Genomic DNA, 24,957 nt, shown 5'->3' with positions numbered 1-24,957 from the left:
GTTAGGCTCCATGAAGATACTAACAACTATACTAATGCCAAGCCATCAATGCGACACCATCTCTCGGAAATTATTTAATAATTTGCTCCAATATATGTGCAAACAGATAGAATGGAATGAATTAGGTATAAATATAAATGGCGAAAACTTGAACCACCTGCGATTTGCTGATGACATTGTCTTGATATCCAATTGCGTAAATAAAGCACCAGAAATGTTACAAAAATCGAATGCAACCTCTGAACAAATGGGAGTAAAAATCAACATCTCAAATACCCAAGTGATAACAAACCTAGTAATTGGCTGCGGAATATATTAACCAATATCAAATGCAAAACAACTGCTTACAAGTACTTGGGACATGAAATACGTATAAGCCGCGATAACCAAACTTGCGAGCTTAACAGACGAATAGGACTGACTTGGGCCCCCTATGGAGGATTGAAATACATTTTCAAAGGGGCACTTTCGATATGTTTGAAGAGAAAGGTATTCAATCAATGCGTACTACTTGTTCTAACGTATATAACATTAACCAAGAAAACTGTAAGCAAAATCAGAATAACGCGAAGAACAATGGAAAGATCAATATTGGGGCTATTTCTGAGAGACAAAGTACCAAATATCGAAGAATCACTGATGCCATAGAGAAAATAACTAGTTTGAAATGAAATTGCAAGGCTAAACGATGGATGAAAAAAATGACAGAATGGAGACCAAGACACGAGTAGAGGCCGACCTCCAACCAGATGGCATGACGACTTAAGGAGGTATCCACAGTAACTGGATGCAAATAGTTCAAGATAGGGAGTTATGGAAACAAACGAGGGAGGCCTACGTCCAGCAGTGAACTTCAGTGGCTGGGTGATGATGATGATGAGTGAGGTAAAACCAAAATGCTTCAAACTTTCTGTATATGATTATTTTTAGTTTGTTTTTAATTTTTACATATATTACATGTTTCTTTATGTTATGTTTTTTAAAATCAAAGATGCGATAGCCATACAATACTAACCTCTACAGATGCTTTAGCAATATCTTTGTTTATATTAGATTGGATTAAAAAATATTCTTTTATTTTTATTTTAGAGACCATCGGTTCTCTCATCATAATTTTTGCGTTGGTGAAATCTACTCTGTGCTCTGTGAATGCTGATAAATAGATTTGCGAAAATCGCTCTTTTTAAATAATCTTTATGTCCTTTAATTCGAACATTTAGAGTTGCTGCAACGACGTCCCGTAATCCTGCGGTTAAAACATATCAGCTAGTTTTTGTTGTTATATTTTAACAGTAGGATTACGGGATGTCGTTGCATCCACCCTTAATGGTCTAGATGTTTCGCCAAAATAAGATGTATCCCATTCACATGTTATTTTATATATGATTTTTTTTTGTGGTAGGTACATGGATGTTGTAGTTGCAGTTCGAAGACTACTTTTGTTCAGTATTTTGTTATATACAACAGCTAGTCTACTTTTAACAAATATAAATATATATTTGCTGTCATTAGATAAACGAATTATTGCCATTAATAATTACTATTTAATTGTTCCTATCTAATCAGGCAAAACCAAAAAAAAAACTAAATAAATAAAGGCATGTGCTGGTATTTATATATATTTGTGTATTGTATACTGGGATATCAAACTTAAGACTGATAACTGCCTGGATATAATTTATTCCGAATAGCTATGATTTTTTTTCGAATTATTCAAATATGTTTTTTGTTATTGTTTTCTTATCACATCTAATTAAGCACTATCTATTGTCACGTTATTTTAATACCTAATATAGTACCCATAATGGTATAATGGTAGTTATTGTTATTTCAACTGATTTAAAATGTACAGTCACGATGTAACAAACAAATCGTGCAAAAAATGTATCAAAAAAACAAGTTACGAAATACATTTCCACTATTTTTTTCCTCGTTTGAAACTCATGGTGCACGATAATTATAGTTATCATTAAATGATCAAATATGATTTTCTCAGCAACTTGGTATTTATTTCAAAGAGACACCCAATAGGCCATGATGTTTTATTACTTCATTTATTAATGAGCTTTACTGCTTTTTTGATTGCCCAAAGCATACCCTCATTTAACAGTTCGCAGATGAAGAAAAAAAACTTTTTTAATAATAAATGTAAAGGTTTAGGCTCGGGTTTAGGCTACATAATCTATATAATTTTTAAAATTTCCAAATTTATAGCTTTGACACATTATTAAAATTTTAACGATTTGAAGATTAAGGTGATTTGAAGCATTATAAAAATAGCACTAAATTTAATGCACAAATTTGTTTAAAAAAATTGGAAGAATACAAGAACTTTCTAGATTTTCAAAAAAAAAAAAATGATTGTCAGTCAATTTACAAATACCAGATACAGTCATAATTTAATACAAATTAATAATAAGAATAAGAATTATTATAGATCAATATATTATTGTTTTAAAGTACAATGGTAGAAGTTGTTAAGTATGTTGCTAACTTTTTCATTATTTTACCTTTTATATCCGTGAAATAGAATATATAATTTCATACTTTTTTCATCATAGCTATTTTCTAAATAAAAGTGCGTATGTAAGGCTATATATAGGCTTTCAAATCTAAAGTGAGAGCATTTGGTTGTTACTTGCTTATACTGTCTCATTTATATCCTTCTAAGTAATCAATTTACAAGTTAATTCTTTCGGTGTTTGTACAAATTAAGAGATTTTTCAACTTAATATACAAAAGAGTTAGTAAATATCTCATTGGTCTAAAAGTTCACAGTATCTGATGGTTCTAAAAAAAAGGAAACCAAGAGGTTTGACAGAAAAAGAATTTATCTATTTGGATGTTGTGATTTTGAAAATTCTTATACATTGAATACGAAAAACTAATGGAAATTATATTTTAATACAATAGTATATTATATTTTAACACAATAAACAATTACAGGAGGAAACTTCAAAAGCGGGATTGTAGACAATGTTTTGCCAAATTAACCCCACTTTGATTGTTTACACAGTAGAGTTATCTGCAGAAAATCGCACTGGAAGGAATTAAAATTTAGGAATCTGTTTTTGTTCGATACAATTATTATTGAAGCCAACAAAATACTGAAGCACCAAAAGCTTCTAAAACATTTCTAGAGCAAGCCAATATAGGTATAGATTGTGCCATACTGATACTGCAGTCCTTATTAGGCTATTGGTTAGTTATTATGAGAAAATATTTTATTTTGGATTGGTTTGGTTGGCATCTTGGTCTAATAAAATATTTTTTTTTTTTAATTTAAATCTTGATGATTCAGACACTGAAAAATCCACACACTCAGTTTTATTGTTTATATTTATTCATATTCATTCAGAAATGAGAAACAGATTTACTAATGACAGAGCTGCTAAGTTAAACTACATGTATCCCACAATGAGAACTTGCCAAAGGACATACAGCAGAGCGATAGCTCAATTTTTACTTCCAATAATTCTGAAGCTTTTGAAGAAATTGACTTGCTTTAAGAAGACCTTAATGCCAAAGTTAATATTGTTTGTTGGTGTTGGTTGGTCATGACAAAAATTTTCACTATGAAAAAATCCTTTTTGTTTGATTAGTTACTCAAAAATTATTTATTTTATAAATTTGGCGCTATTTGTATTTTTTCAATGTTTAATTCTTTTTTATTTTTTTTAGTCTTGAATTCCTTCCAATATCTCCAAAAATATTTTTCCGCAAATTTTAAAATACTAGACTTAACAGTTTTCTTTTATATGAAACATTGTCTATCATACTTAAACAAACATCCGTTAACTATAACATTCAACAATTAACAAATTTAACTCACTTTTCAGTCACTTTTGCATTGATTTTGGTGGGCACACCGGCATACACGACGTTAGCAAACAACACTGGCGCCATACTTCTAGTAGATCTGTCACTACCAGTTGGAGACCCAAGTGTTTCTAACGTAACACTATCACTTTGTCTTCGTATTCGTCCCGTAAAAACATTGCCCATCAGTAAACGGTCGTTTCATAATATTGCTCGATTCACTCACTACAACGCCATCAATGGTACTGATCTCGCTGGCCCAAGACCTGTTTTATCGTTTATTAGTTTTGCGATGTGATAGTGGTGCTAGCTCGTTATTATTACTACGTCGATTAATAAAATTAAGCGAGGCGTATACGATTTACGATTTTTTTTAACGATATTGATCTACAAGGTGTATCTTATCATTTTTTTTGGCGATACAATACCTACCTTGTTAAAATTTTAGATAAAAATACAATCATTAAGCAGTATAGTATTGGCATTCTCTAAGTACATCACTGTTTGAATTTTGGTTTAAATATACATATGTCCAAAATTATTACATGTAGTGGTTAGAATTAAAATGGATCCTTTCCATTTTAATTCCAAGAAAAAAGTTCATTTTAATTTCCAAGAAAAAAAAATAAAATTTTAAAATAATCGTCTTTATACATTTATAGAATATTATTTTTTCCAGTAGAAAAGTGAATCAAGTCATACTTCACGCATTAAGCAGCAATAGCCTGTTTCTGTTTGCTTTCTGAATATTCTCTTGATTCCTTTCAGAAGTGAACTGGATCAAGTCCATAAAATTTAACGCTGTGCGCGACTTTAACACACGTGGTAAAGTTTAGATCTAAAAAGATCTTTTAATAATAATTAATATTTTAATTTATTTTGATTAAGATAATGAAACAAAGTCAGAACCATTTGCACCAAGTGAAGCAGATTATCAGTCATTTGAAAGGTCTGATTCTATCGTTTCTGAAAGTATAATTTGATTTTTCATTATTTTCACTATTGCTACATCAATAAGTTGGGCTGTTTTTCTTACAAATACTTAGTTATGTGACATGTTGTTGATCTGAATAAAACGGCACGAGAAATAAAAAACTTCTCATTTCATATAGACGTAACGTAATACACTCTCACAGGCAACACATGAAATATCTTCTTCCCTTTATCCCGTCTATATACCATAATTTTTATAAAAATCGAAGAAAACACTATTAACAGACAATGGGAAGTCAACAAATCCCTAAATGACGAAGAAAAATGTACCAATGAACCAATTTATATCTAAAATTACAAATATTTTCAGAGATGAAATGGTTCAAGTCCAAAAAATATAAACAAACATTCTTAAAAATGATCACAGTTGTATTTTGAGTTACTTCAGTTTGTAATTATAAAATTTAAAATATAGTAAAGCATTGTGTCAAGTTTTCTTCTCCAGCTTGTTTTATTTTAATTAAGTAACATTAAAAAACTTTAACTCTCATTTTCTTCATAATTATCTTACATGTAGTATTTTAGCACATCTGCATTGATCAAGCTATTATCGTATAAAAATGCCAAGAAATGTTATTTCCTACTTTAACAGAAGTCGAATAGTATCAAAAAATGAAGTGGCAGTAATTGTAGGCGTTAATCAAAGCGATATTTCAATAATAATTAATAAAAAGTTTTGCGAAACCAATAATGTCAAGGACCGACCAGAAAGAGGTTGGAAAAAATTTACTGTTATGTAGCATAACATCGTCGGTTGTCAATAATTGCCTAGAAAGAATCCATGAAGTACAACGAGCGCTTTATGTAGAGAGCTTGCACGGCTTGAGGCAGTTATTGTATCAAGACAAACTGTACCACTGAATTCCAAAATTAACAGAACAGCAAAAACGCACACGATTACAATGGGCACAGGAAATAGTTGAACAAAATCAAAACTGAGAAAATGTCATGTTTTCAGATGTGACACAAATAAACTTAGCGGATTCTCGATGAATCCATGAGTGTGGGCTCCAGAACAACAAGTCAGATTAGCTACAGCTCAGCCCCGTTTCAAAGGGGTATTAATGTAGTGTTTTGGGCTGGGATAATGAGAGGGGTTCAAACACCATTAGTTCTTATTGATGGAAGAATGACAGGACGAGTGACACGAAGTGTTAGACTGGAAGTGTTAAACTCAATTGTGCGTTCATTTCGATGGGCAGTTGGCGCAAATTTTGTCTTCGTTGATGACAATGGAAGTGCAGCAATTTTGTGACGAAGAGAGAATAACGTGTTTACGATAGCCATTAAATGACAAGGAATTAATATTCTAAAAGTATTATGTTAAAAAACAAGAGAATGACTTAAAGGGACTCAAAATAAAAGATCGTAGACTATGTTTGGTCGAATTAACGTTATATTCAATGGTTAGATTTTAGACTTGTCCCTAGAAAGCCACGGTGAAAAAAAAAAAATTTAATGGGTCCGTTTTTACTCAAAACAATATGTATTGGTTCTTTCATCCAGCCAAGTCCCAATGGCTTGAAAAAGGTATAATTCGATATTCAGGCGTCAGTCCTAAATGAAGGGTTCAGGGAAAAACTTGATAAGCGCCAATTTCTTAATTTTAGGATTTTACAATATTATGGTAGGTCTAATTGGTCCCTACAACATGTATAAATTCTGCAGGGCAATAAGTTGTTAAATCCTCTAATATATGCCTAGAAAAGGTATAAAATACAAGGAAAGAACCTGATAACCACCAGCCGTCCATTGCTCTCCTGTAAAATTAGTAAAATGGCGCGTATCATGTTTTCATCTGGACCTCTTAAATTGCGCCTTATCTTTGCGCTGCCAGTTGATATAACTGTTCTATAGTGTGTTATAGAGATGTTAAAGAAACCAATGCAGCAGTCGCACAATTTCAATGGCGAATGAGTTTGTCAATGATTTTTTGTCGTAATACAATATGTTGTCAAAAGATGATTAATGCAGTATAATTGTGTCGAATTTTTATAAGCAGAAGAATATCTAGATTCCAAAATCTTTGAGTGTGATTTGGTCAATAATCACTCGAATTACTTAGATCGGTAGCATCAAAAGTTAATGTTAGCCTTGATAATCAGCAATCTCCAAAGGTGCTGTTCCAATCAGATCAATTCTTTGAATTTTGGTTCAAGTAGCATTAAGTAGTTAGTGCTACATTTGATGTTCGAACAATATGACCGATATATTATGATGATCAAAAGGTGTATTTTGTATAATAAAAGATACATTTTTACAGTTGAAACACTAGGTATAACTTAAATTCCCATAAGCATTTTTTACCTGTTATCATACAAAACACACTTGACCTTAAAACTTTTTAATTGTAATAGATAATTTAAAAAAAAATTGTTAGTTAGAATTGTTATTATTTATATAGAAATATTTCCTTTTTTGAATTTTAGGTTTTGTCATATGTTCGTACATATCTATATATATATATATATATATATATATATATATATATATATATATATATATATATATATATATATATATATATATATATATATATATATATTTTTTTTTTCTTTCAATTTCAAGATATAAATAATAGTAAAATGACAAAAAATACAATTTTCGACTTTGTTCACCCTGTTTTATTTACTTGACTCATGTACCAATACTTCAATATCAGTTTTTTTACAAGAAATATTTTATTGAATGCTTTTAATGGTGCCATGGTTAATAAGTTTTTAACATCAGATATATAGTACCATAGATATTTTTTTGTTATACCTTTCATATCCGTACAATATTATTACAACAAATCACTTTTTATTATTTTACCTTACCATAGTTAGTTTAATTCTATTTTAAAAAAAGTTAGGCTGTTAAGAAAATTTAAAATAATAAACAGCAGATTTTTTTAAATACTATACCAATTCAGAATATTGATTATTATTAGTATGTATAAAAAGATAGTTTTATTGAGAAAATATTTAAGTAGTTAAATTACAAAAATCTCAATAGTTGAATTGGTCCAATAAACTACGACAGCTGATTTATTAATAATAAAGTTTTATTATTAAATTGCAAAATTAATATTGCACTTTACTCACATATATCTAAATTTAAACACATTTAACTAATCGAAGTTTAAGCATCAGATTTCATCAAAACATTTATTTTAACCTCTTGATTTTGCTCTCCACTACATCACATGATGTGTGACATTATCTTTCAATCTAGTCTCGATACCCATTATGGGTTTTCTTAGTAGTAACAATTTGTTTTCAGATATATTATTGTTTAAATTTTTTTACTATAATTTCTATGTTTGTGAAATGGTAGAAGTATATCTATATTATACCGGGTGACAAACAAAAATCGTTGCACAGGCCAAAATTTCATTGATTTTTATCGTATAAATTTTTAACTTCTGCATACAATTTATATAGTTCATCAAAACTTTTCAAAAAAGTTGAATATCACTTCTTGTTTAAGGCCAAAAGCAGTGATAAGCAAATGATACCCTGTATTTCTTTTCTAGAGCGCAATTTTCACCAACAAGTTATTACTATTATTCAAAATGGCGACGCAGTGCGGCTTATTTCAAATTCCATATTATGTATACCACTTACTATAATACAGATCACGTCAAACGGTTCATTGAAATATGTGTCACAGGGAATTAAATACTAAATATTTTATTGTTAGGTATATTGTTATCAAATAAAGACTTTCAGTTTTAAATTTGCAAAATTTAACGCATCAGGAATAAAACCCTTCTTACACAGTTTATGTTTATTATTTAATAATGATGTGCAAAAATAAAAAAAAAATTCACTTTAACTGGAGTACGAATATACTGACTGATTTAAAAGAAATGTTTTCACGAACCAATAGGCACCTACCCCAGTAACCTTCAGGCAGAAATCTACGCTATCGAAATATGCGTACAACTTATCTTAGAACTATCGAAAAGAAGAAATAGCCAACTTATCCGATAGTCAAGCAACATTAAAAGCGATCAACTCATAGTAACCATCAATTCGAAGTTGGTCAAAGAATCGATAGAAAGAAGCAATTAGGCAGAGAAAATAAAGTCATTCTACTCTGGGTGCCCGCTCACCAAGGGATAGAAGGCAATGAAACAGCAAATAATCTAGCTAGAAAAGGAGCTAACACTCCACTAACTGCATCAGAACCGTTCTGTTTTCCAAGTGGAAACCAACTAAAGGCGGAACTGAGGATGCTGGAAGACTCCATCCGTAACCTGGAATGAGAGTCTTCCAACGGTCTAAGACACTCAAGAAAGATACTCAGAACTTACGACCAAGAAAAATCAAAGATTTTCCTTGATTTAAGTAAAAACAATCTTCGGATTGTTACGGGGTTTCTAATAGGACACTGTCTTCTCAACGAACACCTCAGTAAGCTGAAACTGAAAATCAACGGCGAGTGTAGATTGTGTGGGGAAAAAGGGGAACTAACACCAGAACACCTTATCACTAAGTGAACAACTGACCAGCTCAACAAGTTAGGCAAAGAAAATGAAGTACTTGTACTCTGCAATGGGAATCCTCCAATGGCCTAAGACATTCGAAGAAATTTCTCAGAACTTACGACTAAGAAAAATGAATGATTTTCCTTGATTTAAGTAAGAATAATCTCCGGATTTTCCCGGATTTTTTGACAGGACACTATCTCCTCAATGAACGCCTCAGTAGATTGAAGCTAAAAAGCAATGACGAATGCAGATTCAGTGAAGAAAATAGGGAAACACCAGAACACCTTATCATTGAGTGCACCGAGACGACAACCATTCGTGCCATAAACTTTGGTACATTTGATATCGGAGACGTAGAACTAACTTCTTTAATACCGTCTCAGATACTGGTTTTTGTCAAAGTTCTGAAACTGTATGATGAGCTATATGTCAAGAACTGGGGAGACAATAGATCTGTAAAGTCGCGGTGATTAACCCCCCTCCAAGACATTCTACATTCCAACCAACCATCACTGACTGAGTGAAACTGTGTCAGCAAATAACATAATATAACGAACACTGTCCTTTATTGATTCCGGCAAACACAATATATTGTCAAAAAATACTAACTCATATTATTTTCAACAATACTAAGTTTTTGTTGCCTAATAAACTTAATTATAGTCCAGAAATTAAAAATATATAATCAAATAATTTCCAAAACCCTGAAGCGGAACGTCCATTAACCGATTATTCAGATTCAAATTAGAAAATTGTTAAGCGATTCGAAAATAATTTACTTAATAAAAACAACAACAAACTTTACAAAAAATATTTAGTTTTTTGAATATTTCAAGGTAATATTGTAAACCGCATGTCGTTGGTATGTACGTCACACAAAACAGAAAAATATAGTTAATATTTCATTGTTCCAGTGACACCAAAATAGTTGAGTTGTTTTGAGAAAAATGCATTCTTCATAAAAGTTTCTGCCTGTTCCAAAAGGTTAATCTCATTTACACTGTTTCAAAGTTTGTTACATTTTCAGAAAAAAATATTTATGAGAATAATTTGATTATGATTTAACAAAAATCGCATTTTATTATTTTTTGTCATTTAACATAAACGCATTTCTATGGTACCAATTGAAGGGTCCAGGGGAAAACGCCAATTTCTTAATTTTAGAGTTTTTCAATATTATAGTAGGTCTAACTTTGTAAAGAATGAAAACCATTTTATTACCCCCGAAAAACGTTTTGATTCTATACATTTAGAACTTGTTTATTGTTTTTAGTATCTTTTGGGCCAATATCGACTGTGAAATTCAGCACAGGATTAGCAGCGCCTCAAGAGCATTCTGGAAATTAAAAGACAAGGTTTTCTACAATCATGACTTAAGTACAAAAACGAAACATGCAGTGTACCGAGCAATCATACCATATCTCCACCATGTTATATAGAAGCGAAATCCGGGTACCGCATGCCGTACCGCCGATACATCAACGCTTTAAACGAGTTGCAGCAGAGACTCCTTATATAGACAACTCTTAAGAATCAAATGGTTCCACCATGTCTCAAATGTGTCGGTCCTTGAAAAAGCTAGCTGCGAGAGCGTTAAAGTCATGATTACAAAATTCCGGTTAAGATGGGCTGGTTACGTATGCAGAAAACCGCCTACCAAAAACTCTGCTTTACGGCAAGTTTGTGGACGGTAAGAGAAAACCGTGTGGACAACTCAAAAGCTACAAGAATATATTTTCCAAGAAAACTTAAAGGGGATAAAAATGCAGAATGTGAAGAAGAGCGACAACCAAAAAGTACAGAGGCAACAATGCAATGAAATTTTTGAATGTCCGAAGTGCGGAAGAGAGGTATCATCACGTATCGGGCTTTTCAGTCACAGAAAAGCTCATGGAAGAAAACGTCTTGCGTAACCATCTTCTGATGCGTGTCAAATACTCGTCAGCGAGTTATGGCAGAAGTAGTAGTAGTAGTAGTATTTTTTAGAATGTTAGAATGTTTTTTTTTGTTTTTTTTTCTCTAAAACGTTAAGAAAATTTCGAAAAATATAAATGGGTATTTTACAACAAGCAAATATTTTTTATGAAGAATGCATTTTTCTCGAAATGTTAATAATAAAAAGGTAAACTTTTCATCTTGTATACTTGTATATCTCACCCGGGATATACAAGATTCTCTAACAAAAAAAAATATCCCACCCGGGACATGTATAAAGTACTTTGAATTATAGACTTTATAGATTGACGTAGGTACTAAATGTACGTAGGTAATTGACGGCAAAGGTAATATAGAGCAAATATTAAACGTCCGACAAATTATCGAGAAATCGTATGAGTTTAACATCCCGACTCATCTGTGTTTCGTGGACTCCAGCAAAGCATTTGATTGTATTAAGTGAAGCAAACTTTGGTCTGTACTAGAAAACATGGGAGTCCCTCAACACCTTATCCAGCTGATCCGAAGTCTGTATGAGAACAGCAGAGGAAAAGTAAGAGTAAATAACACCATTTCAGATGCATTTGACTTAGAAGCGGGAGTGCGCCAGGGATGCATTTTATCTCCCTTACTCTTCAATATATGTGGCGAATCTATAATGAGGGAAGTTATGGAAGACTACAACGGCGGTATCACTATAGGCGGTAAACAAATAACAAATTTAAGGTACGCAGATGATACACTTATACTCGCATCCTTTGCTATGAATTAAAATCCATTATGCATAAATTAGAGGTTGTCAGCGAAAGATATGGGTTAAAACTTATAAATATAAAGAAAGACAAAATTAATGATTATCGATCGAGAACCCACGATTACAACAGAAATAGCAGGTTTCGAAGTTGTAGATCAATATATATATCTCAGTTCCTTGATATCAAACAAAGGAGGATGTGATGCAGAAATCAAGAGAAGACTGTGTATAGCACGTAATTCCATGACCAAACTCAATAAAATATGGAAAAATTCAGCCATTTCAATTAGAAACAAACTCAGACTACTAAGAGCCCTAATTTTCCCCATTGCCACTTACGCCTCAGAGACCTGGACATTGAAGTTGGCAATGAAACGTAAAATCGATACTTTTGAGATGTGGTGTTATAGACGGATGCTGCGAATACCGTACACAGCTCACCGTACAAACATTTCAATACTCGAACAACTGAATATCGAATCCAGACTGTCGATATCAATAAATCAATCATACTCAAGATACTTTGGCCACATATCCCGGAACACCAATGGCCTAGAAAAACTAATTGTGGAGGGGAAAGTAAACGGGAAACGTTCTAGAGGGAGATCTCCAAACCGTTGGGTGGACCAAATGAAGACGATAATAGGTCACAGTCTGCACGAGGCCAGTACTGCTGCGCAAGACAGAACAACATGGAGAGACAATAAATGCAATATCATAATGTCACCATACTCATATAGAGTAATAGGAAGGAGGAGGAGGAGGAGATTGACGTGCCCTTTCAAGGTATTGTTAAATTCTTAGAACCTAGTGACAATACTGAGATAATAATAATTGCAGGTATTTATATTTATCTTCAAACTTTTGATATATCAAGTGGCTTCGATTTTGTCGTTTGAGCTCTGATAAGTAAGTACTTTAAAACATAAATTTAAGATAAAATTCGCAATTAGCATAATTTTATTGTTTTAAACTCAAAATATGGCAAAGTAGAGTACAGGCAAGTCTGTCCTGAAGATGAGACCGCACCGTCTCGAAACATGTCGCTCCCCCTATTTGTAAAAAAATATTAAATACTTTTTTTAATATAAGATCTTGAAGAGCAAATGTTGATACATAATACATTTTTAGGCTTTGCTGCATTTTAAATAAATGCTTGTTGCTCTTTTAGAAAAGGTCTAATATATAACTTGATAATGGTGTAATACTTTATTTTTTTTAAGACATTAAGAAGATAAAACAAATATCTTGATTTTTTCTGTCTTGTTTGACATTGAAATGGTGATATAACCAATAGCGCAACTAGACAAAGAGTTTTAGGGGGGGCTGCATTTTGGGAGGAGGGGCTAACACATACACACAGCTCACTTAAAAGATGATACTGAATTGAGGTTAAAACTAATTTTAATCGATCCGCACCAATCATCAGATAGGGCTAATTTTGAGACTGGACGGTCTAAGCATCCCTAGCCCGCCTCTAGTTGCGCCACTGGAGATCTTGAAGTAATAAAGATGTAATGAACTACTCATCTGAGCTCTGCAAAGTTGCCACAATAAACATATTCGTTAAGATAAATATAGATTAACAATAATCTTCAAGTGCGTAAGTAAGTATACGTTTCAAACAATATTCTAATGATAATTTTCAGTATCTACTTATTATTCTCAAATGACAAATAACTTTTTTTAATTTAAATATTGGGATAATTCATTATTTTCGTAGTATTTTGGCAAACAAATAAAATGAATCAGTAATTTTACCTGTTACAGCAGCTTTTGTTTGTTTTGTACTTATTAACATTTCATAAGAACAAATAAATATTAAAATTCAAATTAGGAATGATTAAGAAGTTATAATAACTTCTTAAATATAAATCAAAAAAATTGAAAGTAACGTAGTTAGGTACGTTTACCAATGATCATCAAAAAAATAATATATCAAATTTATTTTAAGTGATATGTTTTTAACAATTCAAACGTTTACTTTTACTTTGTTAAACAATTTGTTAACAATTATTTAATTCCAACCTTTCTAAAATCAAAGCAGTATGAGGTAAATCATTTTATAATGTTCAGTAGTTTATTTATAAAACCAGCTTCCAATTTTTAATAATCATCACCACTTGTAAGTAAACTTTCAAATAACTATTATTCTGTTCTATTTGAATATCTTAATAATAACGATTATTTTAATAGAAATGTAGGAAATTACAGAGAGAAACAACAATCTGTTAGTTAAATTTGTTGTACGAATGGAACCCATCCATAAGATAGTTTCCGCTTGAATATTTCACAGTAGTACAAAAGTAATACAAAAATAGCTTTATTTATTAGATTTCTATTTCAGTCTCTTAAACTTTTTCAAAAAGGAACCCACCATAAAGGTATATAATCTGTTTTTTTTTCTCAGGTAAGATTTCGACGGACGATAGCAGTAGAAAAGCAGATGACGTCCCATACCAATCTATTTATTTTATTAAAAATAGTTTCTAATATTTTTTTAAGTTAACTATGAATGGGTTTAAATTGGTTTATTTCAAAAATGACAAATCATATTTCATATTTCATATTTATTGGTTTGAGAACGATGAGCGACAAACGGACGCCGATGCGTATGAAATCGCCTTTAGATTTTTGGGGCTTGTCAAAGTCTAGCCAAAATTATAGATTATAATTTTGTGTCAACGTATGTCAAATATCAAGTTTTATGTCTTTTGAAGTCAAATGGAGGAAAAATAGAGGGAAAATTAATTGTAGACCCAGAGCACAGTTTATAGTTAATACTCGCTATACAATCTCGTCGTAGATAAGTGCATCTCGTATATGGTACAATGTACTAAAACTGTAGTACATAGCTAATAATAGTAAATAATAGCTAAATAATGGATGTTATTACTGCGGAGAAATAATATCAAAAGGTACTGGTTTAAAAAAAATTAAGATTAAAGTTAATTAATCAACCTTTAATGTAGAAAATTTGGTAAGTGTTATCTATACTAATATATAAAATCCTTAAGTGACTGGCATACTGATTAATCACGATCCTGCTCAAACCACTCAACGTAAGAAGCTCAATTTTGGCATACAGGTTGATTATAGGGTGTAGAGGTTCGATAAGAAGGGATTTTTCGAAATTCCAGTTCCACTAGGGTGAAACCCCTCAAATATTACAATATTTTTTATTTAAAAAACGGTCAAGTTTCCGAAAAACGCTTAAACACGTATATTTTATTTTGTTTTTTTTACATATTTTAAGATTTTTTAAAAATGTATACAGGGTGTTTCGAAAAATCTGTTCATTGATTAATCACGATCCTGCTTTAAGCGTTAAAAAGCTGATTTTTGGAAAACAGATTGACTTTAGGGTGTAGAGGTTTGATAAGAAGGGATTTTTCGAAACTTGAATTTTAAGGGGGTGAAGCTATCCCTCAAATATTAAAAAAAAAATTATTTAAAAACCGGTGAGTTTTTCGGAAAAACTCTTAAACACGTATATTTTATTTTGTTGTTTTACATATTTTATTATTTTTTATAAATTTATACAGGGTGTTTCATAAAATATGACCATTGAGTAATCACGATTCTGCTTAAACTGCGTGACGTTTAAAGCTGATTTTTGGCAAACGGATTAACTGTGGGGTGTAGAGGTTCGATAAGGAGGGGTTTCTCGAATCTCAAATTCCAAGAGGGTGAAAACGCTCCTCAAATATTACAATATTTGTTATTTAAAAAACGGTTAGTCTTTCAGGAAAACGCTTGGACAAGCATAATTTATTTGTTTTTTTACATATTTTGATTTTTTTTAAAAAAATCATACAGGGTGTTCCAAAAAGTTGGGTAATTTCTTAACCACGATTCTGCTTAAACTGCTTGACGTAAAAAGCTTATTTTTGGCAAACGGATTTTTCGAAAGTCAAATTCCAACGAGATGAAACTACCCCTCAAATATTACCAAGTTATATAATAATATCGCCATATTGTTTTTTCTCATGCTGACATAAATGTGAGAAAATTTTATCCAGTTTGTATGTTAATGGGAATTCTTGCTTTGCTTTATCATCATCATTACAAATGATTAATTCGACGTGAACGAAGTCGCTGGTACACGCTAGTTATTAATAAAATAGTTTGTTTTATTTATGTTGTTTTATTTATTCCTGTGAAATATTACAAATTTGTACATAAGTTATATTGATAAATATAATAATAAATGCGGGAAGTTTCTTGAAGCTTGAAAGTAAGAAAGAGTTCTTTTTTATATTTTTTTTGGTATGTGGTGTTTTGCTCTTGTTTGTTTTGTATTAACAAATACCGTTTTTTTTAAATAAAATATCTCGATTATATTTTTTCAGTCTTACACAGTTTTTTTTCACAATATTTTGACGTAATCACTTGTCAGTCAAGTTTTAAATATATTAATCATGTTTTAAATATATTAATTTCCTGGCTATGCGTTTCAGTTGTACCAACTTATTTCTTTGTAAAATAAAATAAACTACTTTAAAATTAACTGACAGACATATCTATCATTGTCAAGGACAAGCTATAGGCATTATTTAGTAAATAATTAATACGAAATATTATTTTAATTATATTATAAAAAACGTACAAAATAATATTTACTAAAATATAAAATAATAAGATATTGCGAGAAAAAGCTGCCAAAAACAAAATTAAATCAAAGAACATAATATGCTATAGTTATTTTTTTTTTGAATTGAAATAATCTGCGTTTAAAATCCCGGGATAAAAACTTGAATACTGTATAAATTCTCTTTATATTTTCAGGTCGCATTCCTTCAAATCGACTTTGCGTGTATATGTAAATTATAGCTGATGGAATCCTGAGTAAATGCGTAGATATCGATTTTGAGGAATAATAAAAATACATATACAGTATGTCCCCGGATCGTCTTTACAAGAGGAAACACATTTTTGTTATTGGCGTTTTGAGAAAAATGCATTCTTCATAAAAATTTTTGCTTGTTCTAAAATGGTTAATCCCGTTTATATTTTTTCAAATTTCCATACCATTTTAGAGAAAATTAAAAAAACATGAAAATATAGTTAAATTTTCCTAAAGTCCTAAATCAAAATACATTTCTATGTTAATATAATGTTGATTTTATTATTTGATAGATTGTTATTGATAGAATTTTAATTAATGTCACATTTTTCCTATTCTAAAATGTTAAGTACAAAATGGATTTAGTTCAATGCTACGGAAAGGATGATAATAGTTATGGAAAAATGTGATACTTTAACAACAGCAAAAAATATGAAGTCAAATTGTGAATCAAAGTTAATAATAACCGTCTATCAAAGAATGAAATCGAAATTATATTACCATAATTTCAGCCTTATAATTTTTAGGAAAATTATATTTTAAAAACTATATTTTACTTTTTTTTAATTCTCTGAAACGGTATGGGAATTTTAGAAGAAATATTTTTTTATGAAGAATGCATTTTTGGCAAAATATCAATAATAAAAAAGTTTTTCTCGTCTTGTCAAGACAATCTGGGGACGTACTGTAAATTTTCTACCTGATCAATGTGATAATTTTGAGCATTTTTGAGCATTTGTGAGGATTGACAAGAACTGCTGCAAACTCAAAAATACCCAAATAAATTTTTAAGGCTAACTTTTTATTTTAACATATTTGTACAAATATATTTTAGATGATTGGTAATCAAATTGGTGTGTGATATTTTTTAACCTTTAACCGCTCATGTGCGGAAATGGAACATAACCTCTAACGTGAGGTCTGGCCATAGGTCTGGCATACCGCTATGCTATGTTTTATGTTTCAGACAGTATAAACAAAAACAACTCCTTTTATCATGTGAATTTATTTATAAACTAGTTGAAGCCTGGCGCATCCGCCACGACATCAGGAAAAAGAATACCTTTTATTTTTTTTTAATTAAATGAAAAACAAAAAATCCGGCGACAACAGTTTTTAGAACAGCCAATTAGCTATCTTTTAGTAAAAAAAGCAACTTTCTAGAGCAAGTCGTTGCTTCAGTAGAGACGACACAGATAAACATTAGCATTTTATATATATAGATTATATTTGAAGGATATGAAAAACATTGTAATGCATAAAAATGAATACTAATATAGTAATAGAATACTAATATACTAATAGCTATTCCAAACCAAACAACCCTATTATAGAGAATTTTAACCTACTACTTTTACAACACACATAGTACATAATGAGTTTTTCTTCATAACTTTGGTGCATATTTATATCAGGTTGTTCGTATTTTCGCCTGGTGGATCATATTTATTAGTACCACATATTTTTTCGTTTATCGCTCTTCGTTTGGAAATGAAGATCGATAATAAAATTTTATGCTAAAATTTAACCCGAATCTTCTTTATCAATCTCTTCAACATCTTATCAAAGTATATCTTCTAACTCGTAACATATTCGCAAAATCTTATACCGCCATCATTTTGATCTAAAATATTTTAGACCCACCTTTCAAGTCTTGGGTAATTATAGAGCTTACGATTCGGAAGCTGCTCAGAATAACTACCACCTTGAGAAAAACATCCATATGTATACTTCCGGTACCTTCCGGTATAATCGCTACCTCCGGTCACATATTTTTACTACACTACAATATTGCAATTGGCAAGATGCTGTTGTCAACTCTTTAAACATTTGTCGCCGCAGCTAGAACGGTTACCTAGTTTCCCAATATGCATTTTGTTCTCTGTTGTCAGGTTGTAAGATAAAATACAGTTATTAAGGTATGCAGTAGGCATTTATACATTCTGTATATGTACGGCACCTAACACAATCCCATTGGTCAGATTTGAATTTTAAACCAATTAAACTACGAGTGCCATATGCGAGTATGGAATGTAAGGCAGTGCCATGCGCACTTTAGAAATGTATGTAATTATGCTTGCAGCAGAAAGTAACGCCTGGCTATAGCTATTCTTGCAAGAGTAGCTGTGGTTCGGTGACTGAGGCCATCGGTTCGTGAACGATAGGTCCGTGGTTCAAATCTCACGCTGAACCATAACTTTTTTAATTTTTTTAAAAACAGTTTTTATTTTTTAAAAAAGCTGTAAATATTTAATAGCAATCAAAATACGGATTGCGTTGGTTTCACTCTTTTTGGTGGGGTTAGATTGGTTATTTGGTGGAGTTAGTTGCGTTGGTTAAGATGGTCATTTGGGGGTGGGGGGGTGATTACGTTGGTTAGGTTAGCTATTTGGTGGGGTTGGTTTGGTTTTGGTTGGAATGCTCTATAACAAAGCGTTAATAGTAATATCACATATTACTATATATTTACATAACTAATATAACTTACATAATAAGGTACATTCCGTAAGTGCATATGGTCTTACGCGTATGGCATTCGGAGTTTAATTGGTTTAAAATTCAAATCTGACCAATGGGGTTGTGCTAGGTGCCGTATACATGTACGGAATGTATAAATGCGTCCCGTAAACAGCACGTTAGGGATTAAAGGTTAGGAAACCTAAAGGTGCGTACAGACCTGACGAGACGAGAGCGAGACGAGCGCGAGACATTCAAAATTTGCGTGTGGAAGGGTCTCGCGAGACCTTGCATGCACAAAAAGTGTGGAAGGGTCTCGCGAGGATCTCGCAAAGCCACCCACGAAGTCTCGTTGCTATCCATCCTCTGTCGTTTTTTCGAGGAGCAGGACCGATCAAAGAAATCTCGCAGTACAGTCTGGACGTGTTTATGGTAGCCTCGCCTGACTGCGGGATATCAGTGCATGCTATAATAGCTTAACATGGGACATCCAAATATTATATTGTCACATAAATATTGGAAATTTGTCTGACAAGACCCGACGGCATTAATAAATTATTTATAACTTAAAATAATATTAATAATAAATATTAAAAAATATTATTCAGTAAAGATGAATAATACGATTTTAATTATGTTTCAGTTATAAAACCTATATTATAAGTTATTTTTATGTCGCATAAACCCTCAGGAATAATGTCCCGAATAATTAAATTACAACATTAACTCTTCGTAATTTCGTTGTCTGTATTTTGAAAAACAATAATGGGTTGCTTCAGTGATGTTTGAATTATAGTATAATCACATTATTTTCATTTAAAAATTACTTTTAGGTGCCATAAAGTCTTTGTTTGCCCGCTATAATAGTAGCGAACGTTTAGATGGAGTGGTTTTAAAATGAAGCTGTGAATACAAACCAAATTAAATTAAAACGTTGGTTTTGTTCGGCTGATGGCCCTTATAAAATTCACCACATGGGCCGGTTAATTTATTGTCATAACAAACTACTCTAAATATTAAAACGAATTACCAATGAAAACTTTCCAAGAGTATAATAGAAAAAAGTGTAATTTGAATTAAATATCGATTTTTTTGACATTGATTTTATTTATTTTAAAATTTGGTGTAGTCTTGTATTCAGCCAAGTTTTAAATAGGGTTTTTAAAAGGTCTGCGTATGGCTGAATGCACATATCAAATTTAAACAATTTTGATCAAGCCGATTTTAAGTAATCTAAGAAAAACCGCATCTATATTTAAATTGAAACTGAAAGGTAACAACGCAAAACCTGGCAAATGCCAATATACTTTAAGTTGTCAACCTATGACTTTGTGCATGTCAAATTGTATTTTCTATACGTTAGAACTTTTGCCTAATTCGAACAAGTTTTAAATTACAAAATGCATTTCGGGGACACTAATCGTAAGTACTAAGTAGTGTAGACAACACTATAAATTACATTTGACAATGACAAAATCATAGGTTGACAACTTAAGGTATGTTGACATTTGCCTTGTTTTGCATTGTTACCTTGTTCAGTTTTAATTTAAAAATAGACGCAGTTTTTCTTAACCCGGTATCCTACTTAAATCCTTTTCTCTCTAGGAATGCCTGAAGTAGACTCTGTGTTAGCGTATCACAGTTCCGCGTTAAGCTTGGGTATTATGGTTGGGGATTTGTTAGAGCAAATCTAACGACGCGACCAATCAAGTTTGACATTTTGTGTATTTTCTTTTAACTTATTGGTATGAATTTATGTGTTTGGTAAGTTAAAAGAAAATTTGATAAGTTAATCTAAGTTGTTTCTTTTTTTTGTAGGTTATTCTAAGTTTTTGGTAAGTTATAAAAGCCCAAATAATTCAAAAATGTAATACCGCTCAGATAACTGCGAGAACATTTATAGCAGATCTTTCAAAACAACTGACACTATAGTATTTACAGAAGCGTTCTTCCATTCCAAACTTATCTACCCAAATCTCAAGTAAACCAGCAGATTCTACAAAAAGTACGCTGTCATTACTGCTCAATAAGGAAAAACCGATTTACACAGCATCAGTGTTCAGCTTGTGTCTCCCCAATTTGCAAAGAGCACACATGCCAAACTACATAATATCTTTGTATTGAATGCGATAATACCAGTGACGAATCTCTGTAACTTATTAATATTTTTTCTTAAATAAATTTAAATATTAGTGTTTTCTTTGTATTAATTTACTTACTCTAAAATTTTTTAAATAAAAATTTTACAAGCTGATTTTGACTTACTTTTTAATGTTACAACATGCGACCTATCGCGTTATGGAAAGGGTAATAAATAAATAAATATTGTATAACCAAAATATGTATGATTTATGGATGACTTTATTATTATATTTGGAAAAGTAATTTCTTGTGAATTCCAATTTTCCCTCTTATATCCAATATGCCCAATATCTGACATTTTCCATTAATTGTCGTAATATTATTATTATGAATCAACATTATATCATTAAAAAATAATATGAATAGTCTGACACATAATGTATGTGTAAAACAATTGAAAACGGTATTGACATTAGATAATCCGACTATTAAATTATTATTTGCCCGGTACTTGTGCTGCTGATCTCGGTCCTTACAAAATTCCCAGCGGTTACGCAAAACCCAAGGTGGTATCAGACAAATTCTATTCAAATCTGAGTTTAAATTTTATCAGCAAGATGACGCGAGTCCTAGAAGCAACCCTTAATACCTTAAATCTATTATATCTGAAGTACCATCCTTTTTCGTAAGTTTTTTTGACTGTTCTTCCTATGCTTTTATTAAAAAATACATCTCAACAATATTTTAAAACTTAACTAATTCGTTAGAAAACTTTTACGTTCAGATTTTTAGTTAATTTTAATTTACTCATTGTTGCACGATCTATACAGTTTCACATCATATTTTTCCTAGCAAAAGAAAGACCATTATAGCGTAAAAAAACATTTTAGCATGTCTGTTGAGCTGTTGCAGTACTACATACTTTAAAGTACATTGTCTCCACTTTCATCATCTAAGGTGTAGTGAACCAGTAAGGTAAAAATTGGTCAATTGATCTTTCGCAAATTTAGTGAAATGAACGCTAACATTTCATCTCATTTACAAAAGGTTTTTTTCTATAAATGTTACTGATTGACATTTAAATATAAAAAATAACACTAAAATATACTGAATTTTATATAAAACGAAGCTATATAAATACGACTTCATTTTTTTCCGAAGTTTATTTAAGAAAAATATGTGCATCGTTCATCATCATATTTAATGCCATACCCGCAGGCTTACCCTATTGGAGGTAATAAAAAAATTAAATTAAGACTTGTAAAGTTTTACCTGAACAGTCAAAAAGTGAAATAAAGAAAAGACGATCAGATAGTTAAGAAAAAATAAATTCACTTTTTTAATGGAACAATCCTGTATTGTTTTTAAATTTAGTTCAGAATAATTTTTCATTCAACCGCTACCACACAAACCTGTTTTATACTAAATTTCGTATACTATCAATATCAACTATACGAGTATATCAAAATAAGTTAGCTATTGCATTGAAAAACCCAAAATAATTAAAAAAGGTACAAGCAAATATAAACAAAACTGTACAGGGGAGTCTTATAAGTACAAATGTTTTAAGGGGTGGCAGGTAACACATTTATTTTCCTAAAATTATTTCTTTCGCAAAAAAAATTGGAAAAAACTTTGGACTTTTTTAAATTTTTAGTTTAAAAACAATCAAAATAAAAAGAATATAAACCCAGAAAAAAATCCAGTGGTTCTCAAAATTAAAAAAAAATTAAGTTAAGAGAAAATTTTTATTCTCTCGTGATATACCAGCCCTGAAATATTTGCACTTATTTAAGTCTCACCCTGTATATATTTGAAATCCGGAGAAAATATATACAGGGTGCTGCTGCGTTAAAAGTAAATTTTAGCATTAAAAGCAAAACACGCTTTTAATGCTAAAATTGTTGTAAATCATTAGTCTTTTCCAAAAGCGAATATCTTCAATATAGAAAAATCTATTAAGATGAATTAAAAAAACAACTATCGGAAAAAGGTGCGCAGTTATATACGATAAATTGGTTTTTAAATTTCTTATTTTGTTAAATAATATTCAAGGAGTTTGAAACTTTCATCAATATAGCAACATTTTGTTAAAATCAAATATACAGGGTTGTCCGAAGGGTGTTCGGAGAACTTTGATAGCTGTCTGGGATTTTTTGGATATAGGAATATGGTTTCGATGTCACCTGGTAAGGAGCGCTGCCTACATATTTTTATCAGGTTTGAAGAGTAACAACCTTTTGTCCGTACCTGTATAAAACTAATGAGTAAAAAAATCTACATTTCCGCTGTTTTTTACGTAAAAAAATTCTTGGTAAAAATCGCTACGAGTATAATGTTTCCCGAGATATTTGGAATCGAAATAATAAATACATGTCATCATTGACATAAATTATTCATCATGTTAGTTAATAGTTATTAGACTGGAATCATAAATATGAAATGTTTTTGTACCAAAGATTCAACAGAAACTGTTTTTTTTTAAATTAATCAATTATTTTCTAGAAAACGTCAAAAAAATAAAAAAGTATCCAAATTTGTCACTTCAGTTAAATAACTATCTTTTGGAAATGATAACATGTATTGATAATTTGCAATAATGGGCATCAATTATGCAAAAGTTCGGAGTGCCCAACAAATTTCTTAGTGTGTATAAAAGCCTCCATAACAACAACAAGTCGAGAATGTCACATCATGGATCAATGAGCGATCCCTTCCTGACAAATACAGAAGTTAGGCAGGGATGTGTCCTAGCTCCTCTTCTATTCAACATATTCATGGCAGCGCTCTCTATTATAGTGGACAGCAAACTGCAGGAAAGAGGAATGGGTGTTAGATACAGATATGACGGCGGTCTGTTCAACATAAAAAGACTCAGGGCAAAAACACTTATAAAATTCATCACAGAACTCCAATACGCTGATGACTGCGCTCTAGTTGCAAATACGTTACAGCAATTACAGGAAATGCTGAACACATATACCTGGGCATACGAGACTTTGGGCCTTAAACTGAACATCGATAAAACAAAAATCATGTGCACTCCCCTGGAAAATCATAACAGCGCTATTAAAATCGGAGAAGAACTATTGGAATATGTATCGGAATTTAATTACCTCGGCAGTTTAATTTCGGAAAAGGCCAATATCGACTCTGAAATTCAGCACAGAATCAGCAGCGCCTCAAGAGCATTCTGGAAATTAAAAGACAGGGTTTGCTACAATCATGACTTGAGCACAAAAGCGGCTTGCAGTGTATCGAGCAGTAATAATCCCCACCATGTTATATGGAAGCGAAACCTGGTTGCCGTACCGCCGGCACACGAGCGCATTAAACAAGTTGCAACACCTTAGACAACTTTTAAGAATCAAATGGTACCACCATGTCTCAAACGTATCAGTCCTAAAAAAAGCAAACTGAGAAAGGGCTGAAGTCATGATTACTAAATCTCGCTTAAGATGGGCTGGCCACGTGCAGGATACAAGAAAACCGCTTACCCAAATCTCTTCTTTACGGTGAGCTTGTAGAGGGTAAGAGGAAACCGGGTAGACAACTGAAAAGATACAAGGATGTTGTTCATGAAAACTTAAAGGG

The 24,957-nt window shown here is 31.5% G+C and overlaps 1 protein-coding gene across 4 annotated transcripts in view; it reads right to left on the bottom strand.

Annotated features, from left to right (window-relative positions):
- LOC115889554 (neprilysin-2) overlaps window positions 1–24,957 on the bottom strand; it is a 152,264-nt gene that overhangs the window by 72,386 nt on the left and 54,921 nt on the right. For 2 of the 4 annotated variants that reach the window (XM_030909592.1, XM_030909593.1), the window contains exon 1: window positions 3,833–4,148. The exons of the other annotated variants lie outside the window; for them this stretch is intronic. In XM_030909592.1, the coding sequence (XP_030765452.1) occupies window positions 3,833–4,005 (173 nt within the window). In that variant the 5' untranslated portion in view covers window positions 4,006–4,148. Of the gene's footprint in view, window positions 1–3,832; window positions 4,149–24,957 lie in introns of those variants that run through there. 4 annotated transcript variants of the gene reach the window in all.

The sequence above is a fragment of the Sitophilus oryzae genome, unplaced genomic scaffold (genome assembly GCF_002938485.1).
Source record: "Sitophilus oryzae breed Bouriz unplaced genomic scaffold, Soryzae_2.0 scaffold_815_pilon_pilon, whole genome shotgun sequence".
NCBI classification, from domain to species: domain Eukaryota; kingdom Metazoa; phylum Arthropoda; class Insecta; order Coleoptera; family Curculionidae; genus Sitophilus; species Sitophilus oryzae.
The sequence above is the reverse complement of the archived record's forward strand: the minus strand, read 5'-3'. Positions and strand labels throughout refer to the sequence as shown.